Source organism: Piliocolobus tephrosceles, chromosome 5, assembly GCF_002776525.5.
Source record: "Piliocolobus tephrosceles isolate RC106 chromosome 5, ASM277652v3, whole genome shotgun sequence".
Classification (NCBI taxonomy): Eukaryota; Metazoa; Chordata; class Mammalia; order Primates; family Cercopithecidae; genus Piliocolobus; species Piliocolobus tephrosceles.
This window is the reverse complement of record NC_045438.1, coordinates 125,773,678-125,786,135: the sequence shown is the minus strand read 5'-3', so window position 1 is coordinate 125,786,135 and position 12,458 is coordinate 125,773,678. Positions and strand designations below refer to the sequence as shown.

At 53.1% G+C, this 12,458-nt stretch overlaps 1 protein-coding gene and 1 long non-coding RNA gene across 5 annotated transcripts in view; one reads left to right on the top strand and one right to left on the bottom strand.

Moving 5' to 3' along the window:
* Positions 1-953: 953 nt before the first annotated feature.
* CUL7 (cullin 7) overlaps positions 954-12,458 on the bottom strand; it is a 17,046-nt gene continuing 5,541 nt past the window's right edge. For all 4 annotated transcript variants that reach the window (XM_023212850.1, XM_023212851.1, XM_023212852.1 and 1 more), the window contains exons 8-26: positions 11,989-12,226; positions 11,805-11,910; positions 10,553-10,780; positions 10,185-10,275; positions 9,910-10,081; positions 9,659-9,764; positions 9,247-9,342; positions 8,883-9,058; positions 8,407-8,540; positions 6,787-6,969; positions 6,414-6,520; positions 6,142-6,324; positions 4,239-4,399; positions 3,854-4,070; positions 3,480-3,750; positions 2,179-2,324; positions 1,903-2,029; positions 1,604-1,809; positions 954-1,348 (exon numbers count right to left, since the gene is read on the bottom strand). In XM_023212850.1, coding sequence (XP_023068618.1) covers positions 1,025-1,348; positions 1,604-1,809; positions 1,903-2,029; positions 2,179-2,324; positions 3,480-3,750; positions 3,854-4,070; positions 4,239-4,399; positions 6,142-6,324; positions 6,414-6,520; positions 6,787-6,969; positions 8,407-8,540; positions 8,883-9,058; positions 9,247-9,342; positions 9,659-9,764; positions 9,910-10,081; positions 10,185-10,275; positions 10,553-10,780; positions 11,805-11,910; positions 11,989-12,226 — 3,272 coding nt within the window. In that variant the 3' untranslated portion in view covers positions 954-1,024. The remainder of the gene's footprint in view (positions 1,349-1,603; positions 1,810-1,902; positions 2,030-2,178; positions 2,325-3,479; positions 3,751-3,853; positions 4,071-4,238; positions 4,400-6,141; positions 6,325-6,413; positions 6,521-6,786; positions 6,970-8,406; positions 8,541-8,882; positions 9,059-9,246; positions 9,343-9,658; positions 9,765-9,909; positions 10,082-10,184; positions 10,276-10,552; positions 10,781-11,804; positions 11,911-11,988; positions 12,227-12,458) is intronic.
* On the top strand, positions 1,212-7,203 carry LOC111543065. Its single transcript, XR_002731744.2, has 3 exons — positions 1,212-1,729; positions 3,881-4,448; positions 6,398-7,203. It is a non-coding gene; the product is annotated as an uncharacterized LOC111543065 (long non-coding RNA).

Below are 12,458 nucleotides of genomic sequence, written 5' to 3'. Positions count from 1 at the left end.
CTTTCTTTCTTTCTTTCTTTCTTTCTTTCTCTTTCTTTCTTTCTCTTTCTTTCTCTTTCTCTCTCTCTCTTTCTCTTTCTTTCTCTCTCTCTTTCTTTCTTCCTTTCCCTTCCTCCCTTCCTCCCTTCCTCCCTTCCTTCCTTCCTTCCTTCCTTCCTTCCTTCCTTCCTTCCTTCTCTCTCTCTCTTTCTTTCTTTCTTCTTGTTCTTCCAAATCCCTCATTTTGAGAATCAAGGGGTAGGAGTTTGATGACAGCGTGTGCATCTCTGCAGGGACAGAGAAGGGGTGGAGGCAAAGGAGTGGAAGAAAGGGGCAAAACGGAGGAGCTTGTGAAAGTAAGAACTGTGCTACAACTTTCTGAGCCTACGCCATCAGATGGAATACGCATTCAGGTTGCTGGGTGCCTGCAGTGGCCACAGGGGTCACTGACCTCACCTTCATCATGTCAGTCTTACTTAGGGAAGGCACCAAGGAACCACATTCACTGCTGGGAGTGGTAGCCAAAATAGGGACTCACTGGCAATGCCTTTATTCACCATGTCAAATGCTTCCATACCTGTTACTTGTCGGAGTCCTACAGTGACTGGGCCAGTTCCACAAACGAGGAGAACTAAGCCCTGCTTGATAATCTGCCCAAGTTACAAACCATCTGGTGAGTGGCCAAGTTGGGCTTGGATCTCCAGCCTGCCAGATGAAAGCACTTCTGACCACACACCCTCTGAGAAGGGGCTGAGTGCCATCATCCTGCCTGGTCCCCTCAATCTCTCTGCCTAGAGGGGGTGCTAAATCGCACCTGACTCCCTCTGCCTTTCTCCCAGTCTACCATCCTCACCCTAACAAGACCCTTGGCATATCGTGCAATAGACTCAGTGCCAAAGGCTCCTTCCTCACCAGCTGGGAAAGCCCCCGCCACCTCCCCGCTCAAATCTCTAGCAGTTGCCAAACACACGTCATATAATCAAACTCTCGGGTTTTATTTCTGTAAAAGCTCCAGCTCTATCTTCCCCTGACCCCAAGTCCAGGGCTACCGGAAGGTAGAGAAGCTCTGGGTGGCAGTGCAGGAGGCATAGGGCACACCCCGGGAGCGAATCTGCAGGGTATGGAAGGTGAGGGGTGGGTTGGGGCCTGAGGAGCCTGGGTTCAGGGACTCGGTGTGAGGCTCCATGACAGTCACAGGGACTGCATAGGACAGCACCTGCGGCCGGTCATCATGGCGTCTCAGCGTGCCCTTGCCCAGGAGGTGCAGGATGCAGGAGAGGACGTCAGTGCTGCTGCAGGCAGACCCCCTACCAAGGCTGCTGACCAAACCCCTGGGAGGACATGGGCCCTTCTGCCAAGCTTCCAGCACCTGGTGTGGGGGAGGAAGGGAGAAGCGGTAGGTTAGAGGCAGCTGACCCCTCCTTGCTTGAGCTTCCACTCCAACCACAGGCTGCTAGGACAGGATGCCCCAAGGACACCAGGTGCATCCCGACTTCACTCCTCACACTCCTATAGGCTACATAGTGAACCACGTGCTTCACCACACGTGGATCTACCTTGTTCTGTAGACTGCTCCCCCAACCCCAGCAAAGATCCATCACCCACTGTGCCCACCCCTGCCTACCAGACAGACAAGCTGGTCAATGTGCAGCCCCTCATCCCCATGGGCCTTGAGGATTCGGACGATGAGGCAGTTCAGAAGATTCCGTCTCTTCTCCAAGTTCCGGCCCTCTTCACCCTCAGCTTGCAGGTACGTCTGAGGTGGGATGAGCCGCACAATGTCCCATCTCGACCTGGGTTCCTTGCTGCCATCTCGAATCTTGAGGACCCCTGAAATAAACACCGATCACTCACTCAGTGGAGAGCCCATGAGAAGCCTGGCCCTGCCTCAGAGCAGAGGCCCCTCTGGCCCTAAGTGCATACCTCCTGGTATATCCTTTTGCTCATGAAGGTCCAGGGGGCCTCTTGAAGAGGTGAGGGGCCCAATCGCCTCATTAAGCATGTCTGCGGAGAGCCCTGAGAGCGCCAGCAGACTCTCTACAGAGACCGCCTTCAGAGAACAGATGGGAGACATTCAGGGCCTCCCCAAGGAGTGGAGAGAAGAGGATAGAGGGAAGAAGCAGAGGGAGTCAAGGTTTCAGGAAGAGAGGCACGGGACAAAGTGGGAGACAGGAGAGAGGTGCAGCGGGGCTGGACCACCTTCAGGTCGTTGAGATACAGCAGTAGCCACATCTGCACAGTGGACACATGCAGGGTCTGGTTCCCAAACTGCAGCTCAGCCCAGCCCAGCCACGTCCACTGCAGTCGCCTCTGTGAGCCTCGCTCGAGGGCAGGGTGGCTCTGACCTGGTGATGTACCAGGAAGGGGGAGGGAGACAAAGAGCAGGGGAAAGGAGGGAGTTAGTGTTGGAGGGAGGGTGCACGTGGTCAAGCTCTGTTGATCTCTACAGGGCGTGTGACCCCAGCATTTATGGACACTGGGGCTCCTGGTCTGAGCTTCCAGATCTCGGCCTTCTCTGGGCCTGCCTCCATGGTGAGCCTCCGGTATCTGGGAGCTATCCTATGCCTAGCCTGGTGCCAGGCAGGTTCTCATCAGTGCCTTCGAGGATTGCCCCATGTGTTTTTAGGGAGACAAAACCATGAAGGGAGGAAGGACTGGGGCTCTTATCAAGCTGGAATATTGTGACAGGAAACAATGTCTCCCCTATTAGGGGGCTCCCTGACCACAGGTCTGAGCGTCTTCCCCGTCCTGTGTTGCTGCCAGCTCAGGGATCAGCCCCCAGTGGGGAGTTTAGGATGACAGGTGACTGACCAGGAAGGAGCCAGACACTCCTTCCTGGTGGCCTCAGTTGCCTTCTGCCTCCATCCTCCCCGTCACCCACAAAGAGATTCCCAGGTCCTATTTTAAAACAGAAAAGACAATGATCTGGGGATCAGGTATCTGACAGCACCTGCCACCCTCAGCCACCAAGCTCCTGCCCTTTCTTCTCAAAACCACTGTTTTTCCCATGGCCTAGGAAATTCTTATCCCTAAAGACTATCTCTCCCTGAATCTATAAAAACAAAAATTAAAAATTTAAATTAAAAGACCAACTCTTTTTTTTTTCTTTTTGAGATGGAGTCTCACTGTCACCCAGGCTAGAGTGTAGTGGCACGATCTTGGCTCACTGCAACCTCCGCTTGTGGGTTGAAGTGATTCTCCTGCCTCAGCCTCCCGAGTAGCTGGGACTACAGGCATGCACCACCACACCCAGCTAATTTTTGTATTTTTAGCAGAGACGAGGTTTCACCATGTTGGCCAGGCTGGTCTCGAACTCCTGACCTCAAGTGATTCACCCACCTCGGCCTCCCAAAGTGTTAGGATTACAGGCGTGAGCCCTGTGTCCAGCTACAGACCATCTCTTTTCACATCAACCCTCCCAACATCAGGGTCTGCCCCCAACCCCAGGTCCTTTCCTAGCAGCCCACCCTCTCCCCAGTCCCCTCTGCCTGGCTACTCACTCTTGTTGTAGAAGTTGGAGTATCTGTTCAAAGTGCCCCTCAGGTAGGAGGGCAGGCAGGTTCTGGGGTTCAATGTGTGGCAGATTGAGGCAACAGGCCAGCAGTGTCGGGACAGGACAAGCACAGACACTTCTGGCATTGCCCCTTCATAGTAGAGGTCCTCATTCTCCTCCTCTTCCTCCTCTCCCTCTGTCACATCCACCGCTGCTGCTGCCCCAGCTCCCTCTTCCTTCTCGCTCTTGTACTCCTTGCCACTGGCCCCATGGCCTACCTGAAGGAGCACAGGGTTCCCAGATGCCATGGCCTCCTCTAGTCTGCTCCACGCCTGTCTTCCCCCTACCCTCTCATTTGCTCATCCCTTCCAAGGCACTCACCTGTATTTTCTTCTCTGTATCCTCCAGCTTTAGGAGTTCCTGATCCAGCCGCTGGAGCTGGTAGACGTGGAACTGGCGCTGCAGCTCCTTAGAGGTGCTCAGGCTCTTCAACATCTGCTGGGGGAGGCGGTTGGGGAAGCAGGGACCAATCTGCTCCAGCACGGCACCCTCCAGCCAGCTCGAGACCACGCCCAGGAGACGGTCCGCCATGTAGTGCCTACAGTGCATGCAGCCCGGGCCAAGCTTCAGTGTGGGCACCAGTGTGGCCCAGCCTCCCACTCCAAGGCTCCAGCCTGGCTCTATCCCAGACTTCCAGGCCCATGAGCTGGCTCTTCCACCATCATCCTGCCTCCCGCCAGCTCCCGCTCCCTAGGTCCACACTCACTGGTAATAATGCTCAAAGGTAGTAGCTATCTCCAGGCCGGAGAAAATCAGGACAGCTTGCAGGCACTGCTGCAGCTGTGCCAGCCTCTCCATTTCCTGGGCTCCACCGATCCGGCTGCCCTGGATCTGCTGGTCAATGTGCCGGGCGAACTGCTCACTCACCTGAGTAATGGCAGAGCACAGGAAAGCCATGAATAAGCAAGCAGAGCAGGTGAGTGGGGAGGAGGGATGAGGCTCTGGAAAGTAGATATGAATGCTGGCAGCTTCCTAAGGTGGTTGATGCTTTCATACAACTATTATATACGATCACTAACCATTGTACAAATTAGCAATATTAATTATGGAAAGTGTCTTTTTACATTGTGTCTAAAAATTCAAACTAATAATAATCATTCAAAATGAGAAAATAAGGCCAGGCGCAGTTCACGCCTGTAATTCCAGCACTTTGGGAGGCCGAGACAGGCAGATGGCTTGAGCCCAGGAGTTGGAGACCAGCCTGGGCAACATGGCAAAACCCTGTCTCTACTAAAAATACAAAAAAAATTAGCTGGGCATGGTGGCACATGCCTATGGTCCCAGCTACCCAGGAGGCTGGGAGGACCACCTGAGCCCAAGAGGTTGAAGCTGCAGTGAGCTGTGACTGCACCACTGCACCCCAGTCTGGGAGAGAGTAAGGCCCTGTCAAGAAAGAAGGAAAGAAAGAAAAGAAAGAGAGAGAGGGAGAGAAAAAAAAAAAAAAAAAAGAAAGGAGAGAGAAAAAAAGAGGGAAGGGAAGGGAAAGGGAAGGGAAAAGAGTGGTGGCTCACGCCTGTAATCTCAGCACTTTGGGAGGCCAAGGTGGGTAGATCACGAGGTCAGGAGTTCGAGACCAGCCTGACCAACGTGGTGAAACTCTTGTCTCTATTAAAAATACAAAAATTGGCCAGGCTAATTTTTATGGTGGCCTGTGCCTATAATCCCAGCTACTTGGGAGGCCGAGGCAGAAGAATTGCTTAAACCCGGGAAGCGGAGGTTGTGCTGAGCCGAGATTGAGCCTAGTTACTGATAAACTAGGACTGGAGGCTACACAAGGAGCCTCATGCTCCTGCTGCTCTTTACCCTGCTTTCCAGGGTGCTTCTTGCATTTTAGTTTATCAATTGTGGTTTTCGTTTTGTTTTGTTTTTGAGATGAGTCTAGCTCTGTCACCCAAGCTGGAGTGCAGTGGTGTAATCTCGGCTAACTGCAACCTCCACCTCCTGGGTTCAAATGATTCTCCTGCCTCAGCCTCCCAAGGAGCTGGGACTACAGGCATGTGCCACCATGCCTGGCTAATTTTTGTAATTTTAGTAGAGATGGGGTTTGGCCATGTTGGCCAGGCTGGCCTCAAACTCCTGATCTCAGGTGATCTGCCTGCCTCAGCCTCCCAAAGTGCTGGGATTACAAGTGTGAGCTGCCACAACTGGCCACTATTTATTTTTTAAACTTCTTTTTTTTTTTTTTTTGAGACCAAGTCTTGCTCTGTCACCCAAGCTGGAGTGCAATGGCATGATCTTGGCTCACTGCAACCTCCGCCTCCCAGGTTCAAGCGATTCTCCTGTCTTGCCCTCCTGAGTAGCTGGGACTTCAGGCGTGTGCCACCACACCCAGCTGATTTTTTTAATTTTTAGTAGAGACGGGGTTTCACCATGTTAGCCAGGAGGGTCTCGATCTCCTGACCTCGTGATCCACCCACCTTGGCCTCCCAAAGTGCTGGGATTACAGGCGTGAGCCACCACACCCAGCCAATTTTTTAAACTTCTTATAACATGGCTATATACTAACATATGTTCATCATAGAATGGGAATGGAAGGGTGGGTCATTTGGAGGAGGTGAGGAAGGGTTTGTAGGAAGAGACCCAAGGATGAGGCAAGGGTGGAGGCTTACATGGGCAGCTTTGAGAAAAGGGAGCTTCAGCAAGGCTCCCGCACAGCCATTCTGCAGCGCCAGCAAGAAGGCTGCCCGCGGCCCAAACAGTTCAGAGCTTGAGTTCTGCAGAATATTAAATTGCTCACAGTAGCGTGGCACAAAGTCATCATCCCTCCAGGATGAGGTCAGAAAATTGTTCACCTGGAAGGAAGGGGCAGGAGCATGAAGACACAACCCAACATGCCACCATTATGGTGTCCCCTCTCTCCCCCAGGCCTGCTCCTGCCCACCTGCTTCTCCACCACGGCTTGCCAACAGCGCGTCAGGTTTCTCATGATGCTGCTTGGAAGGCCCCGGGTAGCCAAGGAACTCCAGTCGTGGCTTCTGTTTCTGCCCTCTGTGGAGATCAAGAAAGTGGCAGAGGCAAGGAGTGGGCAGCCCCTCCACTCCAGTTGCTATCCAAGGGGGTGCCCTGAGGCCTTTCCTGACATGCTGCCACCCAAAGTGATGTTCATGGATGGGAGGTGACACAAACCTGGAAGATGAACAGGCTGAGCCCATAGGGAGGGGAAGGATGGGGATGGATAGAAGCCTGTGGTGTACACGTGGGGCCCAGGAAAATGCTCTTGACTAGAGCTCCCCACCTGGATCCCCACTACTCACTGGGCCGAGGAGTGGCCGCCACAGGAGGGGGTGCCTCGCAGGGCTCGACATGCACCAGCAGGTGAGTGAGTCGGCGCACCCGCGAGAAGAAAGCTGGGCCGCGGCTCTGGGGGTTGAAGACAGCTTCCTGACACTCCAGGTACTGTTCCAGCAGCCAACCCAGGGGGCTAACGCCATCCTCATCTAGAGGGTGAGAAAAAGGCACAGCCATGTCTGTAGGGAAGTGGGAGAGGTTGGGCTGAACAGCAGTGTAGAGATAGAGCAACTGGACGAAATGATACAAGGGAGGAGCCAGGTAGGGTGGTTTATACCTGTAATCCCAGCACTTTGGGAGGTTGAAATGAGAGGACTACTTGAGGCCAGGAGTTTGAGCCCAGCCTGGTCAACATAGCAGGACCCCATCTTTAAAAATAATAAATAAACAGGCTGGGCGCAGTGGCTCACACCTGTAATCCCAGCACTTTGGGAGGCCGACGTGGGCGGATCACAGGGTCAGGAGATCAAGACCATCCTGGCTAACACGGTGAAACCCCGTCTCTACTAAAAATACAAAATAAGCCAGGTGTGGTGGCGGGTGCCTGTAGTCCCAGCTACTTGGGAAGCTGAGGCCGGAGAATGGCATGAACGTGGGAGGAGGAGTTTGCAGTGAGCCAAGATCACACCACTGCACTCCAGCCTGGGCGACAGAGTGAGACTCCGTCTCAAAAAACTAATAATAATAAAAAATAATAAACATTAAAAAAATAGAAAAGGCCAGGCGCGGTGGCACATGCCTATAATCCCAGCACTTTGGGAGGCTGAGGTGGGCGGATCACCTGAGGTCAGGAGTTCAAGATCAGCCTGACAACATGGAGAAACTCCATCACTACTAAAAAATATAAAATTAGCTAGGTGTGGGTCGGATGCGGTGGCTCACGCCTGTAATCCCAGCACTTTGTGAGACAGAGGCGGGTGGATCACCGGAGGTTGGGGGTTCAAGACCAGCCTGACCAACATGGAGAAATCCCATCTCTACTAAAAATACAAAATTAGCCGGGCGTGGTGGCCCATGCCTGTAATCCCAGCTATTCAGGAGGCTGATGAAGGAGAATTGCTTAACCCTGGAGGTGGAGGTTGCAGTGAACCGAGATTGCGCCATTGCACTCCAGCCTAGGCAATAAGAGCGAAACTCTGTCTCAAAAAAATAAAAATAAAATAAAATAAAATAAGCCAGGCATGGTGGCACATGCCTGTAATCCCAGCTACTCAGGAGGCTGAGGCAAAAGAATTGCTTGAACCCGGGAGGCAGAGGTTGCGGTGAGCTGAGATCGCGCCATTGCACTCCAGCCTGGGTAACAAGAGTGAAACTCCGTCTCAAAAAAAAAAAAAAAAAGATATGAAAAGAATGATACAAGGGAGTGGGTAACAAGGTACCTTCTGTACTTATGGTGTCAGCTGACACTTGAGAGACATAGGAAAGGGGGCAGCCCCTGGGCTATGAGAAGACGGCACTGGGATTACAAATGCAGGTGCCAAAAGGGCCAGAACATAATCCAGGTGGTTCTAGGGTAGAGCAAGAAGGAGCTAATTAGTGGAGCCAAGCCCTGAGATAGTAATGGGTCCAGGTGTCAGCATGGTTACCAGGGGAGGTGATGTTCTGCACCACGGGGCTGACCAGGGCCTCCCAGCAGGTCTTGCCCAGAGCTTGGGCAGCCTCGTCGTCAGGGAGGAAGCGGTCAGCAAAATTCTGCTCCTGGCGCAGGGCCCCGTTCAGTCTGGGGGTGAGAATGGAGGAGGCAGGTGTCAGGGGCTTGAGGTATGTGTTATCTCAGTGTCCACCCTGCCTAAGACTGCCAGTTAACCCCCAGCACTCAAACTGAAGGCCCTCCTGGTACTTCAAAACTGCCCTGTGCTAACTGGTATATCCTATTCCCAGCCCACTGAAGAAATTTCTTCTCTTTATCCTTTTTCCCCTCCCACAGCTCAGAACACTCCAGCCCCCTCCCCACGCATATTAAACCTCCATTTCACAGCTTCCATGGATCCCCGCCTGCCAGCTATTTGCAATAGCCTTACCTTTCCCACAGACACAAGCATACACGCACACTCTCACACACCTAGAACTCAGGTGCAGGAGGCTCCTGCGGTCCTCTGCCATGTCCTGGCTCCAGGCCTGCGCCCGAACCATGTAGAAGAGGCGTGTGTGACGACAGAGTTGCTCCCGGAACACTGGCCAGAACGTAGGCTTGGGGCCTAGGATCTCTAACCCCCGAATGCGCGTATCAATGCCACCCTGAAACACACACAGGACTATCTTCACTTGCCCCACACCCTCCTTGGGATGGGCTGGGGTCAGCTATGCCCTCGAGCCTCATACCTGGAGCTGCTTGAGACCCAGGCTGGTCCTCTGGCTCAAGATCTGCCCGTTTATGGGGCTCAAAGCTCCCTACCCAGGGCCACACCCCACATCCCTAGCCCCACCTGCTGGCAGCGCTTTATGCGGATCTGGATGATGGGCCAGAAGCGGGTCAGGTTCTCCAGGAGGATCACCCGGCTGGCAGAGGGCATCACATTCACCTGGCAGGGGGCAGAGAAGGCTGTCACCTCCACATGTGCAGATGGGAGTGCTGAGCCAAGTTGGCTGTAGGCTCCAGTCCCCTCACTGTTTCCCTCCCTTCCCCAGCCCTGGGATGTGTAGGGTCCTGAAAAAGCTATCCTCATTGTCCACCCTCACTGTTTGGGGCCTGGTGGCACAAGCACAGGGATAAAGGACACTACTTTCTGTGGGGCTCAAGACAGGTGGGAGTAGAAAAAAGTAGGATAGGGCCAGATCGAAGCAGGAGGGAAGATCCTGTGAGGGGTGGGGTAATGGCTAATGGCCCTGGGGCCCTACCGAGTTGAGTTCCGTGTGAAGAGAGCTAGTGCTATCACCCCCACACACCACCACTCGGGCCGGCATGTAGCTTGAGTCCTCGCTAGCCACAAGCAGAGTCAGTTGCCTGGGAGTGGGGAGGAAAAACCATTTGGAACTTGCAGACAGGGCCCATGGCCAAGTCCAGGGGGGTGGTGCTTCCCCATAAGCAAACACAGGGGCGTCACAGGAAAGTGTAGGTGTGTGGCAAAGCACATGCGTGGGAGCGTTACCTGATGAGGACGCCCTGGTGCATGTGCAGGGTGATGTAGTGGGAGCCGGCGCTGCCGTTGGACTCCCAGTAGGTCTTGGGATTGTGGTCTGTCAGCTTGCTGGCCCGGTGCGGGTTGGAGGACACCTCCACCTTCTCCCAGCACTTGTCCTCCTTCACTTCCACACTGGAGCCTGGGGGTAAGTGGGAATGGGTGGTGGTCACAGCCAGGTAGGGTGTAGAGGGGAAACAAACATAGGTGTGGGGAGATGGAGCAATAGGGCAACAGGCACGAACCCTGGCATAGGTATCTGAGGAACACATCAAAGAAAGGGATGTTGATGGACCGGTGGGATCGTCTGTGGTCTTCAATCTGGCCCAGCACCATCTGCAGCCAGAACATCAGAGAGAAGGGGCACAGGGGCAGGAGGAACACGGAGAGACACATGGAAACATGGATGAAGGAGAGACCAAGCAGCAGTGGGACTTCCTCTACAGCACCAGCAGAGCAGCCCCAGACGGGGAAGAGGGGCAGGGAAACAAATGTCCCAGGGTCACTAGAGTCACCTGTTGTTCCAGCCATGGGAACACAGCCCTTGCCCGCCACTGCTTGGGTTTCATATTCTGATGCTGCTCTGAGCCCACAAGCTCCCCTTCCTCCTGACCTGGATGCAGCCTCCCAGGATGTTGGTGATGAGTTTGCGGTAGAGGTGGGCATGCTTCTCACACTTGAACACCATGTCCCGCAGCTCCTGAGCCAGCTCCAGCTTTCCCAGGTGCTTTTCCAGGGCCTTGGAGATGGCGTCTCTTGCTCCCAGCTGATTCAGCACCACGGCATAGTCCCTGCTCACTGAGGTCAGGCGGTGCAGGAAGAAAATCAGCTCCTGGAGCACCTGGGTGGGGACATAAAGGAGGAGATGAATGACAGGGCGAGGGCTGCAAGGGCATCTGCAGTAGCAGGTACCCACTGTGTACTAGGTGCTGGGGGTGCTACAGTGAGCAAGGCAGAGTGAGGAAATGAAAAGACAGGGATGGGGAGACACAAGAGCCAGGTGGTTAGAGAACTGAAAACAAACCAAAATGGAAGAGGGCACAAGATGCCCTGCTACTCTAGGGTTCTAGGCTGCTGATTATATTGACAAAAACTGCAGAGAGCATGCCTGGGTTCTTTCATCCAGGCCCCACTGTCCCAAAAAAACAGTTATAGGGCTGTATTTTGAGATGTTCAGGCACAGACATCTGGATGGCTGGGAAGGGACTGACAGGGACTGGGTTTGTGTGTATACCCAATGAGCCTGCCTTAGAAAGTAAATTCTACGTAACAGCCAAAAATACAGCCACACTGCAAACACCTACTGTCACCATGACCCTAGTTCTCTGAGCCCTTCTGAAGCCTTCTGTGCCCAGGACTTCTCTGTAGCTCTTGCAGGGGACTCTGGTATGTGATGGGCCCTCTGTGTTCTTCATCCCCCTTTCTCCCACAGGACCAGCCAAAAATGGAGCTATTGACGCTCTTAATGTTCTATGTAATAGTATCTCCATATCCTTTTGTGCGAAAAAGAGAGTGGCAAGATCACACATTTGGGTTTGCTTATATTTGCATAAGGGAACATGGGAATGATACATAAATTAATACAAGTAATTACCAGTAAGGGGTGTGTGGGGGACACTGGGAGAACAGGGATTTGGGTGAGAGCAAGAATTCTCAGTGTATACCTTGTTAGAGCGTTTTGATTTGTGAACCATGTGAATGTATTACCTATTTAAAAAAAATAAAATTCAATTTTAAAAGCAAAACTCAAACTAAGAGCCCAAAGGCTCTATCACACCCTCCAGAGCCTTGCCCAGTGGGTGTGCCTTGCCAGTGGCTGCCTTTATCCTCTCCCCCAGCCTCTCCCCAGAGCAAGGCAGGGGTACCTCTCGATCAGTGTTTGGGGACCGCAGGCAGGCCATGCAGGCATCCACGGCCTCGTGCCAGGGGAGCAGCAGTGCCTCAGGGAAGTCTACCAGCTGCTTCAGGATTCTGGGGGCAGAGAAATGTGCAGCCAGCCTCATAGACCCCCTTTGCCCTCAGAGATCCCACCTGTCACCACGCTCTTACCTCAGCACAGTCAGGTGCAGGGCCCTGTTAGTGTCTCGAGTGTCCAGGCTCTGCATCAGTGCCAGGAAGGGCTGGGGCTGCCGCTGCAGCTGCAGCAGGAGTGGCTTGACCTTGTTCTCCTGCGTCCCCTCTGAGCTGAGGGCTTGCTCTAGATCCAGGAGGATTTTCCCAGCTGGACCATAATCCTCCACGAGATGCTGCAGGGGAGTGTTGGGACTCTGAGATAGGGGTTCTTTTGCTACAGGAAGAGGAGAGTCACAGGAATTGGCCATTGTTAGTAATGTGAAGGCTCAGAAATAGATTCATAACTCTCAATCTTTTTCTCTAATTTCTCCTAAAAAATGTTTTAAATTTTTTAACCCCCCCCAAAAGTTAGGTTTGGGGATCTAATCTCTTAATGTCCTTGTAAGACAGTTTTATGACAAATTATATATATATATATATATATATATATATATTTTTTTTTTTTT